This window comes from Pangasianodon hypophthalmus, chromosome 3 (genome assembly GCF_027358585.1).
Source record: "Pangasianodon hypophthalmus isolate fPanHyp1 chromosome 3, fPanHyp1.pri, whole genome shotgun sequence".
NCBI lineage: Eukaryota > Metazoa > Chordata > Actinopteri > Siluriformes > Pangasiidae > Pangasianodon > Pangasianodon hypophthalmus.
This window is the reverse complement of record NC_069712.1, coordinates 8,454,216-8,467,405: the sequence shown is the minus strand read 5'-3', so window position 1 is coordinate 8,467,405 and position 13,190 is coordinate 8,454,216. Positions and strand designations below refer to the sequence as shown.

The 13,190-nt window shown below is 37.9% G+C and overlaps 1 protein-coding gene across 2 annotated transcripts in view; it reads left to right on the top strand.

Annotated features, from left to right (window-relative positions):
* The window catches only part of rgs12b (regulator of G protein signaling 12b), a 75,635-nt gene that overhangs the window by 46,855 nt on the left and 15,590 nt on the right, over positions 1–13,190 (top strand). For both annotated transcript variants that reach the window (XM_053232844.1, XM_026944994.3), the window contains exon 5: positions 5,140–5,161. In XM_053232844.1, the coding sequence (XP_053088819.1) occupies positions 5,140–5,161 (22 nt within the window). The remainder of the gene's footprint in view (positions 1–5,139; positions 5,162–13,190) is intronic.

Below are 13,190 nucleotides of genomic sequence, written 5' to 3'. Positions count from 1 at the left end.
ACAGTAGGAGGTTTTTAGGCTTACGCGAAACTCACGGTACAGCTACATATACACTAGTGGCAATGGCAAAACAAACAAAACATGGGATTTGATGGAAGAGCGGGTTGTTGAGTTATGGCAGCAGAGAGAACGTCTCGTGAATATCTTATCACAGATCTGTCATGACAGAAAAAAGGGACGCGACACAGAAAGAAATAGTGGATGAATTACAACTTCCTGTGTCCTTATTCTAAAACACACTCAGAGGAACTGGTATTCTTGGTGTTTCAGCCGTGAATGACTCCAAACTCCTTTTCTTCACCTTTGAAAACGTGTTTTCTCTTACAGAAATTATGCCAAGAGCTTGTTTCTGTTTACACGACTCCATTTTGTGTTCTGTTTACACGAGCCCAGATTGCGCTGATCGAAGCGCAATGTAACGATGAAAGAAGGATGTAGTAATTTTCTTTAATCACAAGTCTATCATTTGAGGATCTTCGTGTACTCTGATCTGGAGAACACGTTATAGCACATTGTTCTGTTCGAACATTATTTGTGTAGCCTGTAGGTCTATACATTTGCAGGAATCCTAAGCTCACTGTCCCTGACTGTTGATTAACTATGTTCTAAGATTGCGTGTTCAAGTAGCGTTTGTTATCCGGACACTGTTGTGTATATCTGGTTTATTTTGCATTGTAAATGACCTTGTATTTGCCTGTTCGCATGCTCCAAGGCTAATGAGTGACGGATATCCTGTGCTGTTCAGCCACCGCGGCTGTGATGTCATGAGTGTGGGATAGCAGGGAGTGGGTTGTACATGATTAACATGGGTCATGCCACTGCAAGCAAAGAGAACTGAATTCAGAGATGGTTTTTCTGTGAGTGTGTGTGTTCTATTTCCTCTCAAATTGTGTAATATGTGAAGCGGTTGCTGCAGATATTGGGCACTTTACTACTGCTCAAAGTACCAGAAATTTTAGCACCAAAAAAACTGGCTTCTCCACTGGCTACCAGTAACTAAGTACCTGCTCAAGATTGACATCTAATAGCATTTGGAGGAGGGGCTAGCAGACTGGTTTTGTATACAACATACACTTATTTATTTATAAAAGGGTTCTTTGAGGGGTTTGGGGGTTTAGCTTTGTATTTTATGAAAGTGAAACATTCTGTTATAGGGCTCTACATGGAGGTTTTAAAGAGTGGGGGCGTAACCTGTTGTCATGCCAACCACATATAAAGCTCCATGTTATTTATTTTCCAGTAGAAGCTATATAAAGATGTGTATTTTGGTCATTTTCACATCTCAGATAATCAACAGGCAAAATGAGGGAGTCCTTTATTTCCCAGGGTTTAATCTCGGCTTTATAGAGCCTGGTGTGTTTGCAGCCGGGACAAAACGTAATGAAGGAGAAATGAACTTGACAGTGAAATAAAACCCCTTAACAGCCATAAAGAGTTTGGAATCCACAGCCGCATGTGCAGCAGCTTTGCATAACGTTACGTATTAAGACAATACATCTATTGCCTTTATAGGTTTTCACTTTACCCTGTTTGATTTTAAAATCAAACCTCTCAGTAAACCTCTCAGCACTCCCCGTGCTGTAAATCTCATTTGTGACGGCTGATTTTCAGTGATCTCTGACTAGTGTCAGGTAGATGAGTGTGTTTGTGCCTGATAGACCAACACGAATATGTGTTTTGATAGGAGGGGGATGAAATAAGCCCCGCCCTCAGCACCAGGTGACATCACAGAGTGTCACATGTGTATAAAGCCAACTCTTAATCTTATTTTAAGATTTTAATTAGTAATTAGAGATGACACGATAGCACTTTTTCTTTTCTGATAGCGATACTAAAACTTTGAGCATCAGCTGATACCGAAACCCATATGAGATTGTTTTCTTTAAAAACTTGTATGCATTAAAATATTTAATTTTTAACTGAAGCACTTTACAGGTAAACTCTTTTCACACATAAATCACTTACATTATAAATATAATAAAGTATAATGTATAAACATAATAAAATCAATAATAACACCAGAAAATCCAAAAATAAATTTCTTTTCCAAAAGCAATTCCAATCTTTGACATTTGTTACAGGATCCGATATTCAGTATGTTTTATCCGATTTTTGCTGATATCAGCCCGATACTGATACTGAGTATCGGCTCAGTGCCATCTCTACTAATAATGGAATATTACTATTGTTTAAGGTCAGAAAGAATTCAAATATGAGATAATATAATTTATTTAATTTTATAATACATGCTTTTACTGTGTATACACAGTCTATATGAGCTTTTGATTCAAATAACCTTTCAGACATATGGACGTCTTTAATCCAAGATCTTTGAATATAATAATGATGTTGCCACGTGCCATCATGATGATGAAAGTCTTTTTTTATTGTTGTTGGTAGGAAATTAACTCCTAATATAAACCCAGTCCTGTTTTTGAACAGCCATTGTGTTGATGTTAACCAGGACCTGCTGTAGTTACTGGTCAGTGAGAGACTCTCACATGTGTGATATGAAAAGGCTGTACATGTACACGCTTTTCATGTACACTCCTCATGGGTTCTTTAAATGATTAATAATTCAAGCATTCTGAAAATTTAGTTTTGTTTTTTTTTTTTTTTTTAAATAAGTGGCTGGATAATGTCTTTTTGCTCTAGATTATGGGAATTTGCATGGGAATGTGTGTCTCCAGTCTAATTTTGTCACACTCATTTACTCTGGAAAGAGATGAAAAGTTTCTGACTCATTGAAGAATCTGAAAGGGCTTTAATATGCAGCATATTTGTCTACTTATCACCCTCTATCTCCTCCATCTCACTCACTCTGTTCCTTCAGACCATCTGTCTGCCCACCGGGGCTTTGTGGTCAGACACAAACCCTTTTTTTTTTTCTCCCCTACTTTTTTTTTCCTTCTGTCTCACTCCTGTTTCTCTTTATGACCTAATCACTTCTTTGTGTTTGGTGTTGGAGTGCTGTGTAGCCGGTGTGGGTGGACGTCTTGTTCGCCTGCTGGAAATTCACACTACATGTCTGAACAGAGATACAGTTTTAAGCACAACAGTGATGATTATGATCCTGCTGATGTGTGTGTGTGTATGTTTGTGGGTGGGTGGATGAATGAGGGTGTGTAATAGTCAGAATTGTCTCGAGTGTAAATGCATAACTGTTTAAATCTATACATGATAGATGTGTGGTTACTATTTGTGTCAAGGTCATGTGTTATCTAGTGCTTTGTCTCCACCCTACACAGTTCTGTCACTGTCTGACTGCAGTGCCTACATCTAAAGGAAGTGACTCATTGAGTTTCAGGCCTACACAGACTTACACTCACACACACAAACACATGCAGATAAATCTTACACATTAAACTCATGATATCTGACTTTCTTCCTGTTAGGGGGTTTGATCTTATAGCAGTACGGCGTCTGAAATAATTACATTGTTAACGTTATATGAATAATGATATTGCAAAAGATTATTTCCAGTAGATTTCCAGAGTCACTTGTTTTTTCAGTTGTCTAATGAATGTGTTTTTGGGAGCTCCTCGTCACCTGGTTTATTATTCAATATAGACAAAATGGCTTTGGATGCCTCTTGCTGCAAGTTATAAAACAGGAGCTCTTTTTATAGAACCTGGCACAAATCTGCAAAACAAATCTCCTTACTTGTAATAATCTGATAAACTCCAAGGCTAAGAGCAAATGACCCGAAATGAAAATTAAAATAAAGGACTAGTGTATTTGTATCACTGCTTTATTCTAATATGCCATTTTAATAGCGCCTTCTTTGGTGTTGCAGGAGGATACTGTAATACACCAAAATCCAAAAATAGATTTCATGTGATACATTTTGTTTTACTCCTCAATATGGAATAACACATGACGGGGAATGCTGTTACGGAGAAACAATCAACAAAGGGGTAGTGTGATATTTTCCTATAATGAGAAGAAAAAAATAACCCTTTCGTACCTTAACATTTTGCCAACAATTAAAATGTTTTATCTGCTAATAAATGAAACAAAGCAGTTTTTTCTGTTTATGGTTATGTTTAATGTTGGGGAATGTTTCGCAGAATAAGTTCCTTTTATAGCAGCTATAAACATTCATTCATTTACACTTTCTCTTGAAATGAATAAGACGCAAGTAGCTAGAGAGAAACCGCAAACTGCAGCGTCCTCCTCCCTAAACACTTTCCCATGATGGACAACGTAAAGGAACAGCTTTACCTCTGTCTGTTCCACAGCTCTGACACTGGAGACTCCTTCCAAAAATGCAAAAATGTTAAATAAATAAATGTCTCCTTACAGAAAGCTGCACCACTTTTGTTGTTGTTGTTGATTTTAAAGAACGACACATTTTTAATCCATTTTTTATTATTAGTTAGATTATGTGGAGGGTTCCCCAAACAAGTCTCCACAAATTAGTTGTTACTATAGAAACGATAAGATATTAGAACGAGCGCATTAATATAATTAATATAAACAGCAGCTCCAACATGTTATTGAAAATTAATCAAAACCTTCTGAGAAATCAGAATCACGGCTGTGATTATATATCATTCTGTATATTAAGACTGTCTGTGGTTCAAGATTTGTAACAACTTTTTTAAGGGGGGCATACCATGTAAAACACACACACACACACACACACACACACACAAATTTTATCACTGTGTGTGTTTTCATACCATAAGATACAGAAAACAGTGATATTGAATTGTATTGTCATTATACCATGAATTTTTCCAGTCTTGTGCTCTTATAAAGCTTCTGACACACTATTGCAGCGTGGGAATTTGTTTTGCCATCTCGTCCTCGCTTGATCGACTGACGTGTCCGGGCAAATATGGGCAGGGCAAATGTGGGCAGGGCAAATGTGGATCTGTGGGTGTGGCTAGGAACACTGAAAGCATGCTTCACTCTATTTGCATTCAGAGCGCTAGCAGGTGGAAGGCTCTACCAGTAGAACAGGAAGAGAGTGACTGAGTCTGAGTGTGTGAGCGTGAGGGTGTGTGTGTGGGGGGGGGCATGCGTGGGTGCCATCAGTACACCCTGCCCAGGTCTAGAGTGTTTGCTGTGAGTGTGAGTGTGTGTGTTGGTGAGGACAGTCACTCACACATGTCTCTCTGTGTTCTCTTGCAGTCGGCAGCTGTCTCTGATGGCGGTGAGTAACCATCAATTTATTATTCTCACATCTCCTCTCATGTCACATGTTTGTCCTTCTCTCTCTCTCTCTCTCTCTCTCTCTCTCTCTCTCAGCATGATTTATGCAGCTTGATTTATCCATCTTTTTATCTTTTTTTATTTTTCTCATAATTTTTTCATCATAATTGTTGTAATGAATGTCCTGATTTCTACACTGATATTCTGTTCAGGATGATACATGTATTTATTTATTTTTTTTGGCTGGTCATTTTACAGAAAATTATTTATATAATTAAACATTCTGATATAATAATAATAGTAAAAAAAATTAAGGGAGAAATTACTATTAAATAGATTAAATGTCAGCATTATACTTCTAACATCAAATGTTTGATTAAAAAATAGCAAATTATAAAATATTTTGGTTTTAAAATCCATTATAAAATACTTGATACATGCTCACCTATGACTGTGTCACAGTAATTGAATTCTGTATTGAATGCTTGTTTTTTTTTTTAAACCATATTATAGAAGTCGTGTTGTGCCTAATCCCTCTGTATCAATGATAACTGTAACGCACACCCTCGAGTGGCTTAATACTTTAATTAATCACAGTTTTCGTCTACTCTCTCTCATCCAAAAGCTTTCATATGACCTTGGAATCAAAATGAAATACATTTACTTATTTTACATATTTCTCATTTCACTTGTGCTCTCTGATCCATTTCTGACATTCCCTGACTTCTCACTGCTCTCAGCTCGCTGTTCCATTCTTTTGTTTATGAATAACCTTGCACTCTTTCCTCAGACCCGAACACTTTTCAGCCTTTTACAGAGCGCTTTTGTCTCATGTCCTCTCTGTGTTCTCAGTCTCTGTTTCTCCGGTGGAAAGAGAGTGTGATAGAGATGAGCTGATAAGCAGAGAGTGAGATTCCTGACTGGTTAAAAAGGAACTCATCGCTGGCTGTATTCAAATGGTTGATAACGCTTGATTAGATACTGTTTGCTTGGCTTTGTCATTTAAAAGCCATTTAAGTCAAAAGATGTTGATTCACGTTCAGTATATCCAATCCAGCAGTCATTACATGTCAAACTTGCTCACTCAACTCATCTTCAGGCTGTGTTGGTCTGGTGTCGTCTTTAACAACTAACATTGTTCCAGAGCTCTACTTTAGGTATTTGGTGAGTGTTAGTGGCAAGTCATGTAACACATAAAAACACGTTGTTTGCTCTTACCCGAGTTCCTCCTGAGACTGATTAAGAGGAGTTACTGGCCACTAGAGAGGCTCCTGCGTGCTCTCTCTTCTGCTCTCCCACCACCCAATTAGCATGTGTGAACGCTGTGTCAACATCGGCGTGATCATCGTTACCGTGCGTTAGAGCCCCAGCCTGGCGCATAACAAAGGCATTGGGGGAGCCGTCCAGGATCCGCCATGATCCCGAGACAAAACAACATGTAGGCAAACGGTGAAGAGCAAACTGTTATCAGAACCTTATACAACAGCGTTTAATTCTCCCATCTGATTGGTCAAAAGCTTTCTGTAACTGCAGCTCGGACTGTAGTCCCGACTGTAATTCAAGTCACAGATAATAAACACATGTTGTTCTTTAACAAAGAAAAACATATAATCGTTGATATGGTGAAGTGGAGATATTTATATAACATTTATGGAAGGAGTCTCCAGTGTCAGCACATTATAACAGTCAGTAGGTTTTCCACCGTGGGAGAGTCCTCAGGACGTCCAGTTTAGCTGGAACATGACATTGTCTTATTAACTTCAAGGGAGAAAAAGAGAGGCCAGTATAGTTGCTATAATGTAAGGGATAACAGAAACTAACTTGTTTTGCAGACGTCCCATTATATTAAAAGTAACTCTAAATGTTAAAATGTTAAAAGTATTTTTTGACATTAATTGATGTTAAAATTTCTATTTGGCAAATTGTGATGTACGAGGAGTAAAACTCTTGATGGCATGCTGCTGTAGGAAAATTATGAGCTTCAGGGTTGAGCATCACTCCACCCCTACACTGATTATTTTCCTATAACAACACACCCCCAAGTGTTATATTTCTTACTAATTATATGCAGCCGTGTGTGTGTGTCTCAGTCATAACAGACCTCTTTATTTCTGTGTAGGTGAAGATTCCATCACATTGTAAATCATTCTCACTCTTCTTACTATCAAAGGATCACTATTTAGAATCTTTGTTGCTAATTCAGTGCCATGTTTCGAACCTGACCAGCCTTCAGTGCTGTAATTATGCATATCAAAGGGTTTTTTACTGCAGTGGCAGACAGATTGGGTTCAGAAAAGGTAACGTCTTATCTCATTACTCATCAAAAGCCAAGCTGTGGTTGTGTTTCTGTCTGTTCTCAGATCAGTAGGTGTACTGAAGTGGTTTCGGGTTGTGTTTATACTGTATTAGAACTGAGGGTGGGCGATATGACTTAATATCATATCACAATATATGAAGACATTTCTATGACACAAGATATTCATCACAAGATATAGTTTGTTAACAAACTGCCAGCAAAACTGTAGTGTTGCATTTAAAAAAATAGAACTTTACAAATGAGTTTGATGAACACTTAACACTCAAAAGGAAAAGGAGGGGGAAAATAGTCTATTTTTTAACATATTACAATTTTAAAGATTTTTGGTTATATAGAATATATGTAATATTTGTTGTTTAAAAAAAATAAAACACACACACACACACACACACACATACATACAGGGTGTCCCAAAAGCCTCCATACATAAGAGAAAAAACACTTTTTAGCAAAATGTCTTCCATACATATAAAACATACACACACACATACATATATATATATATATATATATATATATATATATATATATATATATATAATATACATATAAAACGTTCAACCGCAACTTTGTTAAATAGCACTGTGCTTTGCCAACAATTACAGTGTTTAATTTATTAATGAACGATACATTGTACATTTTAGCGGTTTACAGTTAGATTAAATGCTGTAGAGGGTCCGAGAGACAAGTTCTATCCTGTTCTTACTTGCTTCAATAAACAGTGATTCCCTCACACGCCCCCCCCTCTCTCTCTCTCTCTCTCTCTCTCGTTCGCTTGCTCTCAAAAAATGCAGCCTGTAATTTTGCCGAGAAACTGGAAAGCGTAAACTCCTCAGTCCTGAAAACTTTCTCATGCTGGGAGACTTTGCAAAGCACCATGACGTTGCAAAACTCTGACACTCGCGACTCTTTTCATAAATATTAATATAATATCTCCTAATGAAAAACATCACCACAGCAACTGTTATACATTTTTCTTTGTTAACCAATCTGTTTATTATTAGTCTTAAATTATGTGGAGCACAAGTCCCTGTATATGAGCTTTTACTGTAGAAACAATAATGTATTAGAACAAGTACATTAATATAAACCTATCGTTCATTTCACAACCAGAACTATGGTCCGAGCTGCGTGTTATACAAAAATAATGCACACCTTCTGTGTGCTTTGGAGCACATCCTCATGCTCTGATGAGTGGTGGTTAGATTAGTTTTGGGATTTGGCAGTGATGGAGGTTAGAAATTAGCTAGCTAGAAACTAGAGAAGTTTTTCCACTTTAGTCACACTGTTTAGAGATCAAAAAGGAGACCTTACATAGGAGGGTCATGTTTCTGATCCTGTTATATTGGTTAGAAATGAGTTGTTGTTTGTGGGTTCATGTTGCGGTCACACTGATATGTATATGAAGGCCTGGATCTTTCCTTCTAGGGAAGAATCTGAGTTACTGTTACCACCTCAAAGTTGATTATTTTTCAATAACAGCATGACCCAAAGTGTTTTATTTCTCTTACACCACCTGTTTATAATTATATTTAATGCTGTGAAACATCCATGAAGCAAGTTTCTGTTATCGCTTATAGCAGCTACCAGCTGTTCTCACGTTTTCTTGAGGTTAATAAGACAAAAATGTAGCTTGTTACTGAGAAACGACAAAAAACAACCTCCTCTGTCATGAAGACTTTCCCCTGGTGGAAGCAACAGATTTACCTCTGCTGTTACACGGTGCTGACACTGGAGACTCCTTCTGTAAATGTTAAATACACATCTGCTGAAGCTTATACGAATCCTCAAGCTTTGATGATTGGTGTTAGGAAAGTTTTGGAGTCAGAGGTAAAGGAAGAAAGTGTAAAAGTGTCAGACTGAAGCTTTTCCGTTTTCTCTGTTTTGGTTGGAGCAGTCCTGTTTTTACTTCTGATCATGTTTCTGATTCAGTCCTATTAGTTAAGAAGAATCATGAAAAACATTTCAGGAAATATTTTTTAAGTTCCAAATGCTTTTTCATGGGTGGTAAATACAACACACATACAGATCATAAAAATCCATCATTACCATTCCTCCATATTTAACCAGCCCAGACGTCAAACGAAAAGGCTCATTAGTGTGTTTGTTACATTTTTATTGGCTACCAGGTGCTAGGCTGAGAAGCAGGGTTAACCAATAAGAATCATGTATTTTCCTCTTTTCTTTTTGAAAGCTACTGCAGGAGGACAAAAAGTAGGGTCTGTTTTTTTTTTTTTTTTTTTTTTTTTTTTTTTTTTTTTTAAAAGATAAAACGTTAATTTCCTCCTATTACTAGCATGTTATTGAAATCATTTTCAGTGGAACTGGATATTATTATTATGACAACATTGACGGATTGTAAACAATTAAATGACAAATTAAATGACAAATTCTGAATATCAGCACCACTTCTACCAAAATAGACGAACGTGTTGCATTGTTCTATATAATTGTACAGACCACACAGGGATTTTATTTAGCATCATTCCTCACTCATTCCTTGAAATTACTCCCTGGGTATGCCACTGATTTTAGCCTCTTAATATAACTTTGCTAATGATGATGTAACCCTGGAGAGGTCAGTGTATGATTGCGGTCCTAACTTAATCACATTGTAATTGCTCGTTAGTACTTCTAAATATGTCTAATTACTTTGTGGTGTTTTGTGTGTGTGTGTGAGAGTGTGTGTGTGTGTGTGTGGTTAGGATGCTGTTAGACCGCTACATTAGCCTCCTCATTAACATTGCAGGCTCATGTTGCCTCCGTCATCAATGTTTCCCTCTTCTACCTGCATTCAATTATTCATCCCTCGACTCGCAGGGCTTTGTGCTGGACTTACTGTATTTCGTGCAGGTTTGCGTGTGTTTATCTCGGCCGTGGCTGCGCGTTCAGGTTTATGTTGTGTAATGCGGAATAGATGTGTGAATGGTTAACAGGGGTTTGATGGCCAATAGTCCTGCGCTCCATGGAAACGTGTGTGTGATGGTAGGGAGGCATGGATGTAAAGGCCTGGCGTCCTGCTGGGATGAAGTACCTGGTTAGGTGGCACCATACAGGCTCATACCAGCTCTACCCAGGTAAGAGACAGAGTTCCAACAACAGAGCATTTCAGAGAAAGAGAAGATCTCGATGGACAACTGGTGTAAAACTTATTCTTCTGAGAATATTACAGGTATCGGCCGTACTTCTATAACACTCACCAGCTCTAGTATTGCTCATAGTAACAGGTAGCTGACTGGATGTTAAAATCGATGTTTTGTAATATTGTTAATGTTTTCATATTGTTGCTACTGTCCTGCTGTGTCAGTGTGTTAGCAAACCACAGTGATAAATATCACAGCACACATCATGTATAATGGAAACATACTGAAAAAAAAACACTCAGCTTATCTTGTTTATAGTCATATTGTGCATGATTCATATGCATGAGTTACTCAAAATGCAAAAGTCTTGTTCTTATCATAATCTTTCATGAAATTGTTATGTCTGGCTTGAAGTGTCTTCTGATATTTTATCACACAGCGATGCATATGTGGGCGGGGAAAAATAATATTAACCAATAATATCGTGTCAGGTTTCAGCTTTCCTTACGTTTCACTTGGAAATGTCATGTTACAACAAAAAATAGCATCATTTCTGTCTCATGTTGAGTATTGTGATGTTAGATTTGTTATGATGTTTTAAAGCTTTTACATTCTGTTTTGGCTCTAAAAGTAGGAGCGTCGTGTCATGGCAGCGTTCAGTTTGCATGGTCCAGAAATCAGAGTCTTCTACCTTTCTATACTCATCAATTATCAGGAACTTGATAGATGTTTATTATTCCAGTATACCAATCCAACCTTTGCTGTCTGAAAAAACCCTCACATGCAACATTTACTTAGTCATTAATGCTTTAATATAGGATCGACATGTTACCTCAAGTAAGAGTTAAAAATAGCAGACTTTCATAAGTAGTGTATAATGGAACCCGAGGCTTTAAAATGGCAGTTTGCAGACGCTTCAGTTCGCCAAGTAAAAGAATCATTCCCATCTGGGTATATAAAAAAAAGACGTTTTTGATTTAACTACTTACCATAAAATGACAAGTAATCACTTCAAATCATTACCAGCAGGCTTGCAACCCCAGCTAACCAATAGTGTGAAAGTGCTAGTTGCATAGACGTGTGTGTGTGTGTGTGTGTGTGGGGCAGCTGGAGGTAATCTCTAGTCAGTCAGTCTCAGCTCTGAGTAAAAAGTTATATATATTGTTGTTTTGGCTCTGTTGCTTGTTTTTGGCATTGTATATAATTGAAGAAAGTCCAAAAGGAGAGACTTGGTGATTAGTTCATGTGCTTCTGGGTGCTGCTATAAATACATTTTGCTCCCTGAATGGTTCTTTATGATTGTTGGCAGTGTAAAACCCAGTAACAGCACTAGAATGATGACATTGAGCAAATGTGGTGCGATCTGTGGTAGAGATAGATTAACTTGTCTCACAAATATAACCCACTCCAAACAAATATCTCTGCTCTGCTATTTCCTTACTCATTTTAAACGCCCATGACGCTAAAAGATATCCGAGGCTCTTGGGTTAGAGATTAGATGTTTAGAGGTTTGTTGGCACGGATGCAAAAAGAGCAGAAGCTAGAAGGCTCAGATGTACACACTGCTCGTTTTCCTCAAATCACTTTGCAATGCCAGGGTTTTGAACAGGACGATGAGGACCTGCTATGCAGTTAATGAGAAACAGAACGCTAATGACTGGCTTGTGAAATTCTCTCCATGTCAATGTTCAGCACACCACCTGGTACAAACTTTCTGTTACAAAGCATTTAGATGAGCTTTGGATATGTGGAGTTATTGAGTGGCTTTTTAAAGCAAAAATCTTACTGAGAGTTGTATACAGGTTCATCAGGTTCCAGCGAGAGCTGTAGTGCGTCCTAGTCGTCGTTTTGGATCAGCTCTGCATTGATGGTTACACACAGATTCACGCAGACTATCAGCGACAGTCACACAGAGTGAAACAGATTTGATCTCCATTTGGGCTGATATTTTACAGGCCACTCCACTGACACATCCGTAACACGTCATCAGTAGTGATTGAGAAGGCGTATGCGAGATAGATACGCAAGTGTAACGAACATGTACGAGGTGGATTATTTACTCTATCAAACAATTTCCCCCAGATCCCTTTAAAGAAGAAATTAAAAGCAGATAGACTGAGCACACATTGTCCAATCAAAATACAAATTACGCAAAAGGACAGATGAAAGAAATGTACGTTTCGTGCTTTTTGGTTTTAACAAAACATTTCTGTTTAGCATGTTTGGTATTTGGAGGAAACAGAGCATGATACCAGTAGAGTGTTCTGGATTTTTGCCTGCGTGCGTGCGTGTGTGCGTGCGTATGTGCGTGCGTGCGTGTGTGTGTGCGTGCGTATGTGTGTGTGTGTGTGTGTGTGTGTGTGTGTGTGTGTGTGTGTGTGTGAGAGAGAGAGATAGTTGCTCAATCGTAATAGTTTAATTAGCCCTATTCGGATGGGATAAAATTTACACGGGGGGGATTTCTTATTTTACAGGTGCTACTGTGTGATTTTATTTCAGTCTGGATCAGCCATGTCAATGTTTTTCTCCACCCTCCTCTCAGAAATTACAGGCCGGAATACTTCCTGTTTTTCTTCAAACTCAGCAGGCATCTGATAATTTGATAATCTGATAATTTCATGATCTTCTAT